Here is a 14,851-nt window from a genome sequence, read left to right on the forward strand (position 1 = left end):
CCTCCCTTTCCGGGGCGGGAAAAACTCTCCCGTTTGCGCTGGAGCTCTCGGCGCTTGTTGTGTGCTCCCGACCCTTCTGCTTTCCCTCGGGCTGGACCCCGAGAGGTGCCGCGGATGCTGCGCGGTGCCCTCCGGGGAAGGCGCCCCAGCCTGGTGCTCGCTGCCGCTGCCGTTCCCAGAAGCTGCTGGGGGCTCGGAGAGCCGTGCCCGAAGGGCTTTTCTTTATCGAGTTCCTCGGGTTCGGTCGTGATGTTACACAGTCGTTTCCTGATCGGGCAAAACTGAAACTCCCCCCCGAGCCGGTCCGCCGGGGTAGGCTGGCTGGCAGGACTCCAGCAGATGTGCGTTTGAACAAACGTTGTAACTGTTTTACTCCGGACAACCATCTGTTTGTGTGAGGCTACATTGTTGTAACTCTTCTTGGTGGTTAGAGCACGAAAACGGTTGATTTAACTGCAAATTCAGACGAGAAGAATTTGAGTGTAAACCACCTCCTTAAGCAAGCTGGGCTTTGATCCACAGGTCATTCCCCTATTCTTTCCCTCTCCAAAGCAAGTCACAACCTACTTTTATATGCACGAAACCAAGCTTTAAAATAATAATTAGTGATAATGCATAAGGCCTAGCAAGTGCAGCTGTGTTTCTAGAGGAGAAATTGAAGTGGTAATTCTGTGTTTTAGAATACAGATAAAGAATATGTAGCTCATCGACTGATGTGTAGGTGTTGTCATCCAGTGTGACCAAGTTAACTGAATCAGAAATGCGGGGTCACTTTTTAGTGTTACTGGATTTGGGATTTGCAGTTCCTGCATTGGGAGGGCTTCCTGACTCTTATAAACTACCATTTCTTTAAGAAAAAAAAAGCCATCCAAGAAATGCTTCTGTCTGGAAAACAGAGCTTGCTTGTGCAGTTGCACTGTGTACCCTGCCCTTTTTTGAATTATGCTGTGGATGATAGGAGTTTGGTAAACACAAAATAAATGCCTGAGGGTCTTATGTTTTGTTTTATATTGGTGTGGTATAGTGTATGGCCTTTTCTAATGAATATATGGCAAGACCTCACAGGATGGGGAAAAATGGAGTGAACAATAGACCTCAACACTTGTAACATTATGTGGTCTGACATCAATGGGAGATGAGGGCACTCACTGCCTTTCAGAATGGGACCCACGATGGTTTTGTATGATTAGAGTAGTGCTCAGTCTTGTCTTGTTGAGAAGATGCATTAGTGGTACTGAGCTACTAATGTTCCCCAGCCTTAAAAACAAAGGTGTAGACATGAATGGCAGGAAAAATGAAGTAGACATAGGATGTAGTATTGCTCTTCATTTTTAACATAAAAGTTGGAATTGCTATATGTCTCACAACACTGAATTCTCAAGAGAAAAGTAGTTTGGTTGGCAAAAGGAACTATATCCCCCCTGGCTGAATGTTCTTATGAGGATAATCCAAGTTCAATTACCATCTTTGTGGGGAACAGTGTTCTCCTGATGTGATGAGTTTTAAAATATTACTGCTTTCATTTACCAGTGGTAATAAGGAGCGAACTTTGAGAGTTATGGTTTTGTTTTCCTTGTGATAAACTTGTTTAAAAATTAGTAGATGGCAGATTGCTAACAGCAAGCTTAAGAATAAACTGTAGGAAGGTAAAGGACCTGAGTCTTCAAACACTGTTGTATATATTCCAGCGTTACTCCCCTGAAGAGGTCTTATGGTATTTGGTCATGAGACTGCTTGGTCTGAACAGCTCTGATAATTCCTGGTCTGTGTGTGAGTTTGTCCTGAATGTGTTATGCAAAGAGTTAATCTTTGAGGGTAACTGTGGTAGAAAGGTTCTTGTTTGAACCTGTGTTCAGATGCAATTGGGTTTTATTCTAATTTCTCCCTGGAGGAAGTCTGTCTGCTCTTCTCATGCCATTTAGGAGTTTTACTCCTTTTCACTGAGGGTATTGAAGGTGGATGAGTCAAGTCACTTTGTGGGTTTTGCATGTAGTAGTGAAATGTAAACATGGTAGCAAGAACTATTGGATTCTGTATTTAAAATGCTAAAGTGAAATAGTCTATATTATGTAAAATGCCAATATTCTTAAAGACAAAAAAACTCTTAAATATCTCTTTGATTGAATCTGTACAGCTGAATTAGTTTTATTAATTACCATTAGTTTATGGAAAAATGACAGTTTACTATGGTACACTTAGTATTGTTTGGAAGAGGAGGCTAATATTAAGTACATCCCCTGAATGCTCATTGAAGGGGAAAATTATTTATAATCAATAGCTTCTTGTAGTGGTGTTTGCTAATTTCCTTTTTCTCCCAGTGTGCTGGGGTTGTGAGGGAAGTGAGAAGGTAATGAGCAACATAATTTTGTCCGAAGTTGCAGAATTTGGCATACAGTCTGCTCACTCCAGTAGGATGAGTGTTTCTCCATCCATTTTAATATGTGAGACGTGGCCATTATTTTTTGGGGTTTTTTTCTCTCTGATTTTAGGTGTTGCTTCTTTTTGTTCTTTAAAGATGGTGTGTGAACTCAGATGGAAACTCAGGCTGTTATTTATACCAGCAGTTCTTGTGACTGACTGGACAATGTAGAGCTGACACTTTTATAAGTATTTATCTGTGCCACGCAGAGGGAAGTAAACAGCTGGGTTAACTGCTCAAGGGAAATCACTGCAGTCCTAATAGCTGCTGAAAGAGTTGCAGAATGGATAACTCTGTCTTTACAAAGAGGTTTTTCTTCCTATATAGGATTTCCCCCAGTTCAGTCCCCATTTAAATACATTTGTCTTCTATAGTAGCTTCTAATTAATAATTTTAAACCTAAAACTGTATAGTAGGTTGTTTTCTCCAATAAAATGTATATTTTTTGTTTTGTTTCTAATTTGAAGGTAGTATGCCCAACAGTGTTAGTAAACAGAGTACAAAATCTAATGAGGAAACTACCTTCTGTCCAAGAAGAAGCTAAGCAGTGTGTGATTTGCTCAGTTTCACTTGGTCTTGTTTGGAGACTTTAGTTCTTCCTTGATTGAAACCTTTTATTAGTATACTGCACTTCTCTGTAAACATCTGTGAGAAATTGACTCTGTCTGTGTGAGAGTGACTGGCTGAATTAAAATCTGGTACTTTGCACAGGGACTAATTCTTTAAGTAGTGTGTCAAGTGGTTTTATTTATTTATTTGGGGACGAACTGATGGATTACCATTAAATACTTGAATTGGCCAATTACTTGCATCATGCATCTGAGAAACCCTGGATCCTGGTAGAATAACATATCCATTCTATAATGTGAAAACAACACACTCAGTTGTCTCTTAGATATCTTGCTAAGCAGGTAATATTTTGTTCTTACTGTTGATAGTAATTTTGTGATATAAAAAGTGTCCAAGACAAGAATACAATGGGAGATACTTCATTGTGACAAGTACTATTAAGATGTATTTTCCTTAAATGTAGTTAAAGGGCCAGAACAGAAATCTAAGGAAACTGTGCCGTCTTCAGACTTCTTCAGATAGTGTAGAGCTTTGTACTTATATTTTTGTGATATTAAAAAAGTGGGGAAAAAGGCTGGTTTGGTTGTCAAGCTTGGAATTTGTTTTTGAGATGAATTCGTGGGACTACAAAGGTGCTCCTAGGGCTTTGTCTTCAGTGTGAGTAGACTGCTGAAATCGAAAAGCTTCACTACTGCTTTCACAGTTATTAAATGTCTAGGTTCACAGTTTCTCCTTTTCTGTACCCTCCAGCTGCAGTCAGTGAGTGTCTGTAAGCATAACTGTAACATACTGGCTTTTCTGCTGTAAGGATTTAGCACAATTTTGGATTTTAAAAGCAGAGTGTATTAGGCTTCAGAGGTGTTTTATGTAACAGTTTTAAAACTTAAAATTGCATACTTGAAAAGGGCTATAAGAGGGCAGGAAGGAAAGAAGGATGATGGTTGTAGGTTGGCTTTGAAAGCTTTTCTTCTATTATTTATTAAGATTTATTTTTTCTAACTCTGTCTTGTCAGATATCAAGTGTTAATTTCCAGTCCAAAAAGTAAATGTGGGCATACATAAGGGTAGGAAAATGTTAGAATTCAAACTTTTATAACTTCATAGAGGGATTATCTCAACTTCCTCCCTCTGCTTTATACATAAAAGAATGAAGCAAGTTGTTTCAGGCAGCATGGGATTTGAAGTTGCAAAGTTTACTTTTAAATATTGCGAAGTGTTTCAGCTCATTTAAAAACAAACACAGAAGGCAAGCCCTGAAAGTATGAATTTAGGAGATGGAGAGTTGGGACCCACTCCTCTGGCAGGACCAAGGAGTCCTACAAGAAATGGTTATTCCAGTGTTGCTCCTGAGGAGTTGGGAGTAGGACTGCTTGGAGCTGGTGCTGGAACCTCCCTCCACTTTGTGCCTCCTTTCCCTGTCCCTCACCAAGTGTTGACTGATGCCTACAAAACATTGACTGGTGGGCTGGTGAGAGGAGTTCATGAGCAGGAGTGGGAATTTTCTGCTAGTGAGGAGCTGAGAGACTGTCTGGAGGAAGGGTGTGAGATGGGAAGGTGGGATGTGGTGTCCTGTAGGAGCAAGCGAGAAGAAAAGGGGGCTAGAAGGCTGTGGGGTGAGGTAGAGGGAGAAGACAGTAGAAGTACTTGGAGATGAGAATTAATGCTGTAAGTGCACATTCCCTGGGAAAGGAGAGAGAGGAGAATGAGGAGAAATTGTAAAAGCATAATTTACTGACTCAAGGACTGAACTGACAATTTTGCAATTAAGTACAATTTACACTCCCTTCCGTCACTGGAAATTGAAGAGTGGGAGAAACAGAGCAGTGTGTCTGGGTTTTTCCAGACCTGTTATTAGTTCCCAGGGCAGCTCCGCAAGTCTTGTTACAGGATTCACTAAGTCACACTGATGAAAAAGCAGGCAGCTTTCAGGAGTCACATTAGCAGAAATACAGGTCTTCATCAGGACTGAGCAGTAATTAAACTCGATAAAATACCCAGTGCTAGTTTGGTACTACCTGTGTCTTGTAATGATCTCAGATTTGTGATATCTCTTGGAATTGCAAGGCTACAAAAGTTAGTGAAGTTTCTGGCAAGTGTCTGGATGGGTATTCCCAATGAAATGTTGAACAGTAAGAAATGCATGTTTTAGTAGTTCATAAAACCCAAGGGTTACTCTATTGCATATTTGCTATGCTCAGGGAGGGGGTGGAAAGCAAACTGGCCACAATAAACTCCCGGAGACATTGTTTTCATTGGAGTAAACTGAATAATAACCATTTTTGTGGTATTGGTGCATATAGCTATCAAGTTGCTTTGGACACATGCAGACTTGGTATCTTACAAAGTTAGACATGATCAGTAAGAAAAGCCAACCATTTTCTGTAACTTGCTCAATATTTATTTGTTAAAGCTTAAAGATTGCCTGTCTCAGAGGTTTCATACCCTTGGCTTGTTTTAGCTGCCATTCAAGTCTCAGTTTTGTCTTGCAACTTTAACCAGTCTTGGTTTCTCTGAGTTTTTAGGACCTCTTGTGTAGATAGTGAAGACCACAACCACCACATGGGTGGTGACTTTAGACTTTCCATTTCTGTTAGTAGCCTGAAATTTAAGCGTTCTTTTTTGCTTGGTTGGTGTTTTTTCCCCTTTGCTGCTTTTACTACTTTCTGGTGGTTTTTTTTTCCTTTGTTCTTTTTTATTTTGCTCCTTAGCTTCCCTTGCTCCTGTTAACTGTTATTTCAAATATTCATTTATGGCATTAAAATTCCTGATTCAAAACTCCAGTCATTAGATATCAGTAAGTCTTGGTAAATTGCTTGTATATTTCCTTCTGCTGTAAAAACTCAAGGATGGAGATTTTGTCTTTCAGGGCTATTCAGTCCTGCGCTGGTTTTGGCTGTGGTTAAACCACATCCCCAGCACATCTTGAGTGTTACAGAGTGAATCAATTAGTTCCTGTAGGTTTTTTGTTTATACAAAGTAAAATGCTGTACATATAATAATGCTGAAACTATTCTTTATGTAAAGTGTTCGCAGTATTGATGGAGATAGAAAAACATGTTAGTGCATATAACTTGGTATCAAAACAGCTGTAGTAGGAATGTTGGGACATCTAGGCTTCTGTGACTTTCCAAATTATATTGAGTAGTTGATGTTGAAACATTATTTGTGACCTTCCTGATGCAAGTCATTGACTGCCTTTTTGTGAATGGTAGTAATTTAGAATTGAATCACTCTGATGTAGGAGCTGGAAAGGTCACAGTGACTGAGCTTTGGCTTGAGGCTAACCAATGCTTCGCTAATGAAAGCATGAAAGAAGGGTGCTGTCCTCTGAAGAGACCAGATATTGGGGCATCCTGAATGTTGAAGCCTGGCTCTTCCAAAAGGGCTGTGTTTTGGAGTTCTCTGTTACTCTGGTATATTATTTTTTGTCAATGGAAGGCAGAATCACTAAAATATTGAAGGAGATCCATAGTGCTATAGCTTAGAAACCAGTTCAAAATACCTAGAGCACTATGCTTGCCATATAATATGTATATCTGTATGCTTGTCATAGGTTGTGGTGCACTGGCAGGTGTGTTGTTGATGATAGGCTAATACCAGCATCCCTTGCTGATGTAGCTAACAAGTAAGGTTAAATTTGGGAACTCCTGTTGCAAGCTGTTGTGCAAGAGAGTCTGATCTCCACAGGGCACCCTTTGCAGGCTTCAGAAGCCACTGGTAGCAGTCAGGGTCCCTAGAATTGATTGCTGTAGGAGCTGACGGAAGCATTTGGCCACTCGGGATGAACACTTAAGGATATTTTTCTCGACAATGTATGATTACTAGTCAATACAGAATAACCTACTACAACTGGAACGCCCTTCTTAACCAAACTGGTGTCAGAGGAAGTTAAAAGCAGCCTATTTTATATATACAATGCCACCTTCTTCCTCACAGGTTCCAGAGTCTCTAATTTCACAGTTCCTAGGTTGAGCTGCACAGCAGTTTGCTTGTTCACAACATTAATTAGTTTGTTCTGGAGAGCTGCTCTTTATATTTTAGAAAATCATAAATATTTTTGCTAGTTGGCTGATGAAGGAATTGTATTTTAAATAGGCCATATCACCCCAATTAAAAAGCTTCCCAGACATGCAACTGGCTTGTGGCTGGAGAAAGAAAGCAAGTGAGAATGTAAAACCATTAAGTATTTCAGCTGAAGAACTGGGGGGGTTGGGTAAAGAGGAGCAGTCTAAGGGTTGCTTTTTGGCACACTCTAATGGTTGACAATTTATTGTGTATTTGCATGATAAACCAAATACCTCTCCTCTTCTTCACCTCCAAACTCACAAAGACAACATTCTTTAAACTTACATCTAAGTTATCTTTCCTAAAAATCTAGTTGGGAGCATTCACACTTTAATAATTATTAATGCCTTGTGACAACTTTCATGCTTCTTGTGCCCCATCTTCTTTCACTTTGGCTTTTTATTCTACCTGCACATAATTGCTGATTCATGAACATGCTTGTTATTCGTGTACTTACCTTCCAGCATGTGAGTAATCCCCATTTATATGCATCAGGTTAGGCATGTGCAAATGTTGGCAGAATCCAGGCCTTGCATACTAAGCTCTTTGGATTAGACAATGTCTTCAGTAAAGCACTGCTTGTGCCTCAGAAAGTGAGGCTGATGGCTGTTTGCTTCTCAGTAGTGCTCAAAATGGAGTTTGTGTGGGAAAAGATAGCTGTGGTATAAGAAGAGGAGGATGGATGGGAAATGTAGTTATGATTCTGGACTCACTTGGTGTAAGTGAGCTATGTTCTTTTGATGTTTGTGCACCAAAATCACTTTTCAAGTACATTCTTTTTTCCTGAGACAGACCAGCTGACAGGTCTGTCTAAGTGTGGTTTTCTTTAAAGGCATCAGAACTTTTGGATTGAGCAAATAGAGCTGGTGTAGAAAATATCCTTATCCAAATTCCCAAACCCAACTGCCTAAATTGTTACATAGATGTTCATGTTTTATTTTAATAAGCATAAAACTGTATTTATCTTCTTTATTGTTTCTGTTTCTTGCTTGTATTGGGTTTTCTTGTGTATAGCTTTCCCCCATTGCATGCTTTTGGGGAAAAATCACTCTAGGAAGGGAGACTTTTAAGACTTGGGTAACCATGTGATCTTGCTCTTTTTGGAGCACTTACATAATTTGAGGTTGCTTTCCTCAATTATCTTCTTGCAGAAAGAGGGGTTGATTGAGTTGTTGGGAGTTCTTCAACTAGAAATTGACAGAAGATTGACAGATACGGTTTTAGTGACTTCTTTCGGGAAAGCTTGTTACACAGCTTTGAAGTTCTCTTCAACACTTCATGCATGATCATTTGCAGTGATTTTTAAGAAGATTTATTTTGCATTTAGAGCATGATGATGTTGTTTTTCAGATGGTGTGCAATTGTGTGTGTGTTTAGTGGTGGTGAAATCAGGTTATCTAAAGGTTTTATTTGAGGCTATAATGCATCACCACAATGAAAATATTCAGTAATTAACTTCACTTTTGTCTTTAAAATAATCATGAATGTCCAGCCTAGTTTTCCCTTTCCAAATGCTTTTATGAGAGAGTGATGCTCTTCCAATTTGTTAAAGGCCATTTAACTTAAGGAGGTGTGGTTTAAAAGAATATCAAAAGCTTAGGTCTTAAAGAAAAATAAAACAAAAAACCCCCAACAAACAAAAAATCCTTAAATGACAGTAGGCTTTCTTTGGAATTGATCGACTGGTTTGTTGTTGTCAGCTGCTCCATCATGTAGGTTTGGAGCAGGGCTAGACTCTGAATGAATGATGTAGGTATACCTGAATTTAGCAATATTAAAATCACAAAAAGCAGTACTAATCCCATTCAAGATCAAAAAAAAGAGGTATTCTCAAGACGTTATTTACTTTCAATTCTATTATTTACATCTTAAAGTGCTGGTATTTTCCCCCCTTGTAAATAGAACAGGGATATACAAATATATCTTCCTTGTTCACCCCCTTTTCCTCTTTCTGTGGCAATGGACCTTGGGATGCTCAGACTGCCTGGTTTTTTTTCTCTATTTAGATGTGCTGCCACAGCTTTTCTTTGCTGCTCTGGCAGTTTGCAGGCAGCCTTTGCTGTTTTTTTTTCCTGGAGAAATTGAAATTTCCGAGGCTTCTAGTTGCCGTTATATTAGGAAAGGACATGTTCTGTAAGATGCAGTGACTACTTAAGACAGAGTATTCAGACCCTTAACCTAAATGGGTTAACCTCCCTTCCTCCCCGTTGAGTAACACAAGGCTGACTTAGGTATAGATTGCAGACATGAACTTTGAGATATATAGTGAGTTATTTTTATAAATTGCTGGCCTTGAAAGTGTGTAGACCAGCAACGTTAAGGTATACTACACTAGCTCATAATTCAAATATATTAACGTTTTACCTTCGTTCATGAAGCTTTCTTGTTTTTCTGGCATCTTTGCAGTAGTGGGGAGTATTTCGTGGGCTGTGTTGCTGCAAGTGGTAGAGGAGTGTTTTGTCGGGGCAGAGCGTTCCTTGATAATGCTGAGAAGTAGTTTTGGATACTAAGGTCAGAGATAACTTGCTGCCTCGGGATTTTAGGACTTGGTAGGACATCAGGAGTGTTGGTATTAATATGAAAATCAGTACAAACATGGAGGAAATATTTGGCTGTCAAGGGTGATGGCAGTCCTGTTCTGTACAGCATTGTTCAGCTGAAACCTGTGTGTCATGTGTGCTGGACCGGAAGAAAACACAATGTGTAAATGCTGAGCTGTTTTTCTATCTCTGGCTGAGTTGATCTTCAGTGATATGCTGTGCATACATGACTTGCATAAAACTTCATTTGTCAGGGAGTAACCCATTATATTGTCTAGAATGTCAAATCTCAGTTTAATTTTAGAGCCAGCTATAGCAAATTCCTTAAGTGCTGCAAAATGCCAGGTTATTAGGATGCTTTTGGTATGGAACTTGTAGTCTTTTGGGTCCCGATTTCCTTCTTAGCAGGTATATGGTAAAGGCAGACTGGTGAAACTGGAGGGATTGCAGAGTGGCTATTGCCTGGCTGCAGTGATGAGTTTGCTGCATGCACTGTGCTGCACAGCATGCTCTCTTGTAGGGAATTTCAGGGTGCCACCCTGCACCTTGCTCAGCAGCTCTGGAAAGTTCTGATTTTATTTTTATTTCCTTGTTCTGTAAGTCTGCATTGCAACAATACAGTGTCAAGTTTATTGGTTTTGCTTGGAATCTATTTAGCTTTCTAATGGGCACATCAGCCAGATCGTATCTGAGGGTTGTAGTAGCCGATGTGTCCACATAAAATGTTGTGTGAATTCATCTCATCAAATGTATTATATGTGTATATTCGTGCATGGAATTTTTTAATACGTGCTTTTTTTGTAATGAGAATTTTTTTTTTGGAAAAAAATTTTTATATTAAAAGTAGATGAGACTTTGAAAGGCTAATTTTCTCTTATGGAAACCGTTTGAATTCTTACAAAGCACCCAAAAATGAAGGCCTTGCTGAAGTATGATTGTATACATTTTTGTTCCTATGTAAGATGCAGTAACAAAGTAATCACAAAACCCACTTTTTATAGCACATCCTGGTGAAATAATATCTTGTGAAAGATAATAAATGTTTGGGAATAATTCCCTGGTCTTACGACAGTGAGAGGAGGTGACTTTGGATCATTGGGGCTGTAGGATTTCTGACCTTATGGTCTTTGATTTACTTCTTACCTGATGTGGATAGCATTGGCATTTTATGTGATCTGTTTCAAAAAAATCACCAAAAGTAACATTCATAATGGTCTCAACAGAACAGTGTTAGCTTATGGAGTGTGTCTCATTTGGCTGGTGAATCTCTGTTCTTGATTTTCTGCAGTCCTCATGCGTTCTTCAGCTCACATGTGTTGTGCTGTGAAGACAGACTTCTCACCTTTTCTGACTGAGCACCAGGGTCTTTTCCTGGTGGTGGTGATAGGGGACCTGTTATGTGTATATGACCTATATGCTTTATGGAAGATAAGCATATAAGAAAGAGCTCAGCAGAACAAGTAGTTTTGCATTCCCTTAAGAGATATCCTTATTTTAAGGACAGGTTTTTCAGTGAGTGCGAACAAGAATAAAGATCAGTTGTATGTTTTTGTAAATAAAATAAATTTTGATTTGAAGAAATTATGTAAAACACTGATATCCAGTGTTTATGTTATGAACTTATTTTGGCTAGCAGAGTTGTTCTAAGCATTTTCAAATAAATCTAATAAATGCTGTGGCATGTTGGGAAGTAGAAATCATCTGTGTCTGGTGGTTGGATTGCAAGGTGCACCAGTGGCTAGGCATTTCCTGAAAGTATTTTTGAAAGTCCTTGAAGAAAGAAACTGTAATTGGGTTCTCTTGTTATGATGAACAAAAGTGATTTATGGAAGTTAGTCTTTCTCCTCCAACAGGGTTTTTCTGTGGTTATGGGTGTTTTAGTAAGTGCATCTTAAATATGTATGACTGCAGCCTTCTGAACAGAAAATTTGGGTTCACCAGAATGCTTGTTCCTACCACAGGTCTTATTGAACTTGCGATGTTTTTTTCTTCTTTTTAAAACTCACTTCAAAGCAAATGCTTTGTGGGGTTTTCTTGTCTTAATTTTATACCAGCCTGGAGTAATTGACAGAATTCTTCCTAAACAGGAATTACCCAAGGACTAGTTTTCATTAAGTATGGATTAATTAGCATGATGAAAATAATTATATATATATATAATTTTCCCTATTTGTTTTCAGATAGGGTTTAAATAAAGTAACTTTGAGTCCATGAAAGTTTATTCTGTTACCTCTATCAGATACAGTGAGTATCTGCATTTTTGTCTGGAAGCAGCATCATGGGAAAAGCTGTTAGTCTGAGTCTTCTGAACAGCTCTAGCTCTGTGTTCATTAAGAGCTTCATTAAGAGTGAACCTGCTAATGCTTAAGCTAAAAATGCTCATTTCGTGTTAGTATAAAAAACAATTTCAGCTTCAAATAGCTCTCCTTAAAAATGGCACTTTAGAGAGATGCTTTCTTTGCCAACTGCCTTCTGATAGTTTCATTTCAGCCATTTTGTGGATGTCTAAGCTGAACATCAGCATTACTGATGATAATTGCTCTGCCTTAGTCTCCTAGTGCAGAAACAGAAACATTGCGGAGGTAAGAGTGAGAATTTTGTTAATGGAATGATCACCTCTGAAGGAGTCAGGGACTTGTGGAGAAGAGGGAAAATTATGTGTATTCAGAGCAGGATGTGTATAATGTATTGTTAATGAAGTATGAGGCAACTCATCACAAGGGCTGGTTTCACGATGAAAATCAGATGGAGTTCTGTGAGGGGCGGAGAAAGTACATCATGGGCTTGCTTAAGCCTTGAGCTTGTTGGCAGAGCTAGGTTACCTTTCATGGCTTCAGGTTGAGGGTGGCATTCAATGCTGTTTTCAACTTGCCTTGCAAATCAGGTGTTCCATGAGCTCTGAGTCAGAGGAGAGTGGGCCAGTCATCCTAGGCTTGGGGTCTCTCTGCTTTGTAGCATGGGTGGAGTGATGATTAGCTTTCTAAAGACTTAGGGCTGAGAGGTGGAGTGGGCAGCTGAGAGAAGTGAGCAAACTTGTTGAACTTCCTGTGCAGTGATGATTGTGAGCATTCCCTGGTTGCTTTGACACAAAGTCGGCTGAGTTAGCTGAGATTATCCTTACTGCTAGTTAGAGTTTGCACAAAGAATTCCCTGACACATATAATAAATGTTTATAAAAGCTGTTATAGCTATTGCTGCTCTAGTAAAGTACATCTGGTTTTGGCATATCAGTTTGAACACAAAAGTTAAAGGTCAAGACGTTTGTTGAGCAGAAGTCCAGGGCTTGGGTATGGCCAGGTACGCAGTGATTCACAATTGAAAATGTGTATGAATACCCTTAATGGTAGTGAGTTCTTAAATTTGTCAGTTCATGACCCTAGAGTCAAGAATTTTCCTCTGAATGTTTTACCAGGTTTGACTTCCATTACATAAGTATAATTGCTTTTTCAACTACTGTGTAAAAGTCATACAGAAAGCCCTTTGCAGTGCATTGGAGATGTGGCTGATTTCCCCAGCTTGAGTGGGACTGACTGTCATAAAATGGTTAATACAAATTCGCTGTTAGTCTTTACTGCTGCTTGTAGTTATGCAAATGGTTCATGTGTGATGGTGGAATATGAATTGACTGCATTATACAAAGGCAGAATATTCTTTTTTTGCTGTTCTCGAATGCTACTTGCAGATCATAAATGGAAATGTAATAACATTTAAAATGTACCATCTTAGTACTGTTTTCAGACTGTGAGCAGAAACTCTTCATAGGTTTGTGGTTAGGGTGAAATGTCAAGCTACAAGTCTTATGCCTTGCTATTGGATATTCCTCTTCTGTGCTGATGCTGTAAGAAAATGGGAAATTACAGAAGTATAGTTGAGCTATAGTTGCTGTGTTTTAGACATAGGATCACAACATTTCTTGTCTTTCACTTTTGTTTGAAAAGTTGATTCTTAATTGGAACAGGATATTTTTATATCTTTTCTCAAAATTGGCAAAAATTGCTGATTTCCATTAATGCATGGGTTTTAGTGACAGTAATGAGCTCAAGACTTGTGGAGAGGGTTTCTGTCATTCAGAGAAAACAAATAGGTGCATGAACACACCATGGCAGAACAGGTCATGTATTACAAAACCAGAAATGCATTGTCAAGTAATAACTTTTTTTTTTTTTAGAATTTATGTTCAAAATTATGCTTTTTCAACAATTAATCTCACTTTACAGTGGTAAAATGCAGTTTTACAGCTGGAGAGGTTTGAAGCACAGAAGGGAGGAGTTTACACCAAAGGACAGAAATGAAGCTGGGAATGCAATAGCAACTCCAGCACTCTGTTAGACAGTGTGACCCACAGGAATAAGAGTGCAGTGGTAATTTTTTTCAAAATTAGTGCCTTAAAATATATGATGCAAACTAAAGCTAAGATTAAACTGCCGTGACTCTATCACAGTAGCTGTGTCTTCCTGGTGTATTTGGACAAAAATAGCCTCCCACCCCCTGTACAAAGAAGAAATACAGGAAGGCCTGCAAGCTCTCCCAGTGGCTTACTGCTGATGGACTTTGTAATTACATCTGTCTATCTCCATCTGTACCCTGCTTGGCTAGAGGCTGGATTTAAGATTAATTATATGACAGAGGATCCTGGCTTACAGCTATATCTTAATTAGAATTCACAATCCACTTTACTTAAAAATATCTGAAAACTCTTCTAGAAAAAAACTCACTGATTATAGGGCAAACGAAAAGATTTTGATCTTTCTCTTTTTGTAATTTGGGAATAACTTAAATATATATAGATATATTGCCATGCCATCTGGTTTATTTCTCTCTTCATCTTAGTTTTGGCTTCTGTCATCTTGCTTACTGCTCTTTGGCTTTTTAATTAGTAGGAAAAAGCAAGTAGAAGTGATCACAGTAACATTTCAAAGGTTATTGAATGCTATGAAAAATAATGCTATTCTGTTTTGAGATTTACTGCTGTTCAACATAGCTCTGATATTAATACACCAAATCCCTTTGAGGTGGGTGTATAATATTTTACTTTATGTAATTAATCACATTTTATTCTGAAAAATATAATGTTTTTCAGAAATACATGGTTCAGTCCTTAAGCTACAATACTATGGTTGATCCACTATGGTAAGGTTGTTGTATTTAACTCTTGTGTTCTGGTGATGTCCTGGCTGAGATGGGTCTGTTTCTAAAAGTTGTGGTTTGGAAGTTTTTAATTAAATGTGCAGGACGTAACATTTACCATATCCTTGGA

General features: G+C 38.7%; 1 protein-coding gene across 1 annotated transcript in view; it reads left to right on the forward strand.

Annotated features, from left to right (window-relative positions):
• Positions 1-4,250: 4,250 nt before the first annotated feature.
• Positions 4,251-14,851, forward strand: part of DLG5 (discs, large homolog 5 (Drosophila)) — a gene marked incomplete at its 3' end in the record, with an annotated part of 83,845 nt that continues 73,244 nt past the window's right edge. Inside the window, exon 1 of the mRNA XM_009071325.1 lies at positions 4,251-4,602. Within this exon, the coding sequence (XP_009069573.1) occupies positions 4,251-4,602 (352 nt within the window). The remainder of the gene's footprint in view (positions 4,603-14,851) is intronic.

Source organism: Acanthisitta chloris, unplaced genomic scaffold (assembly GCF_000695815.1).
Source record: "Acanthisitta chloris isolate BGI_N310 unplaced genomic scaffold, ASM69581v1 scaffold7110, whole genome shotgun sequence".
Lineage (NCBI taxonomy): Eukaryota > Metazoa > Chordata > Aves > Passeriformes > Acanthisittidae > Acanthisitta > Acanthisitta chloris.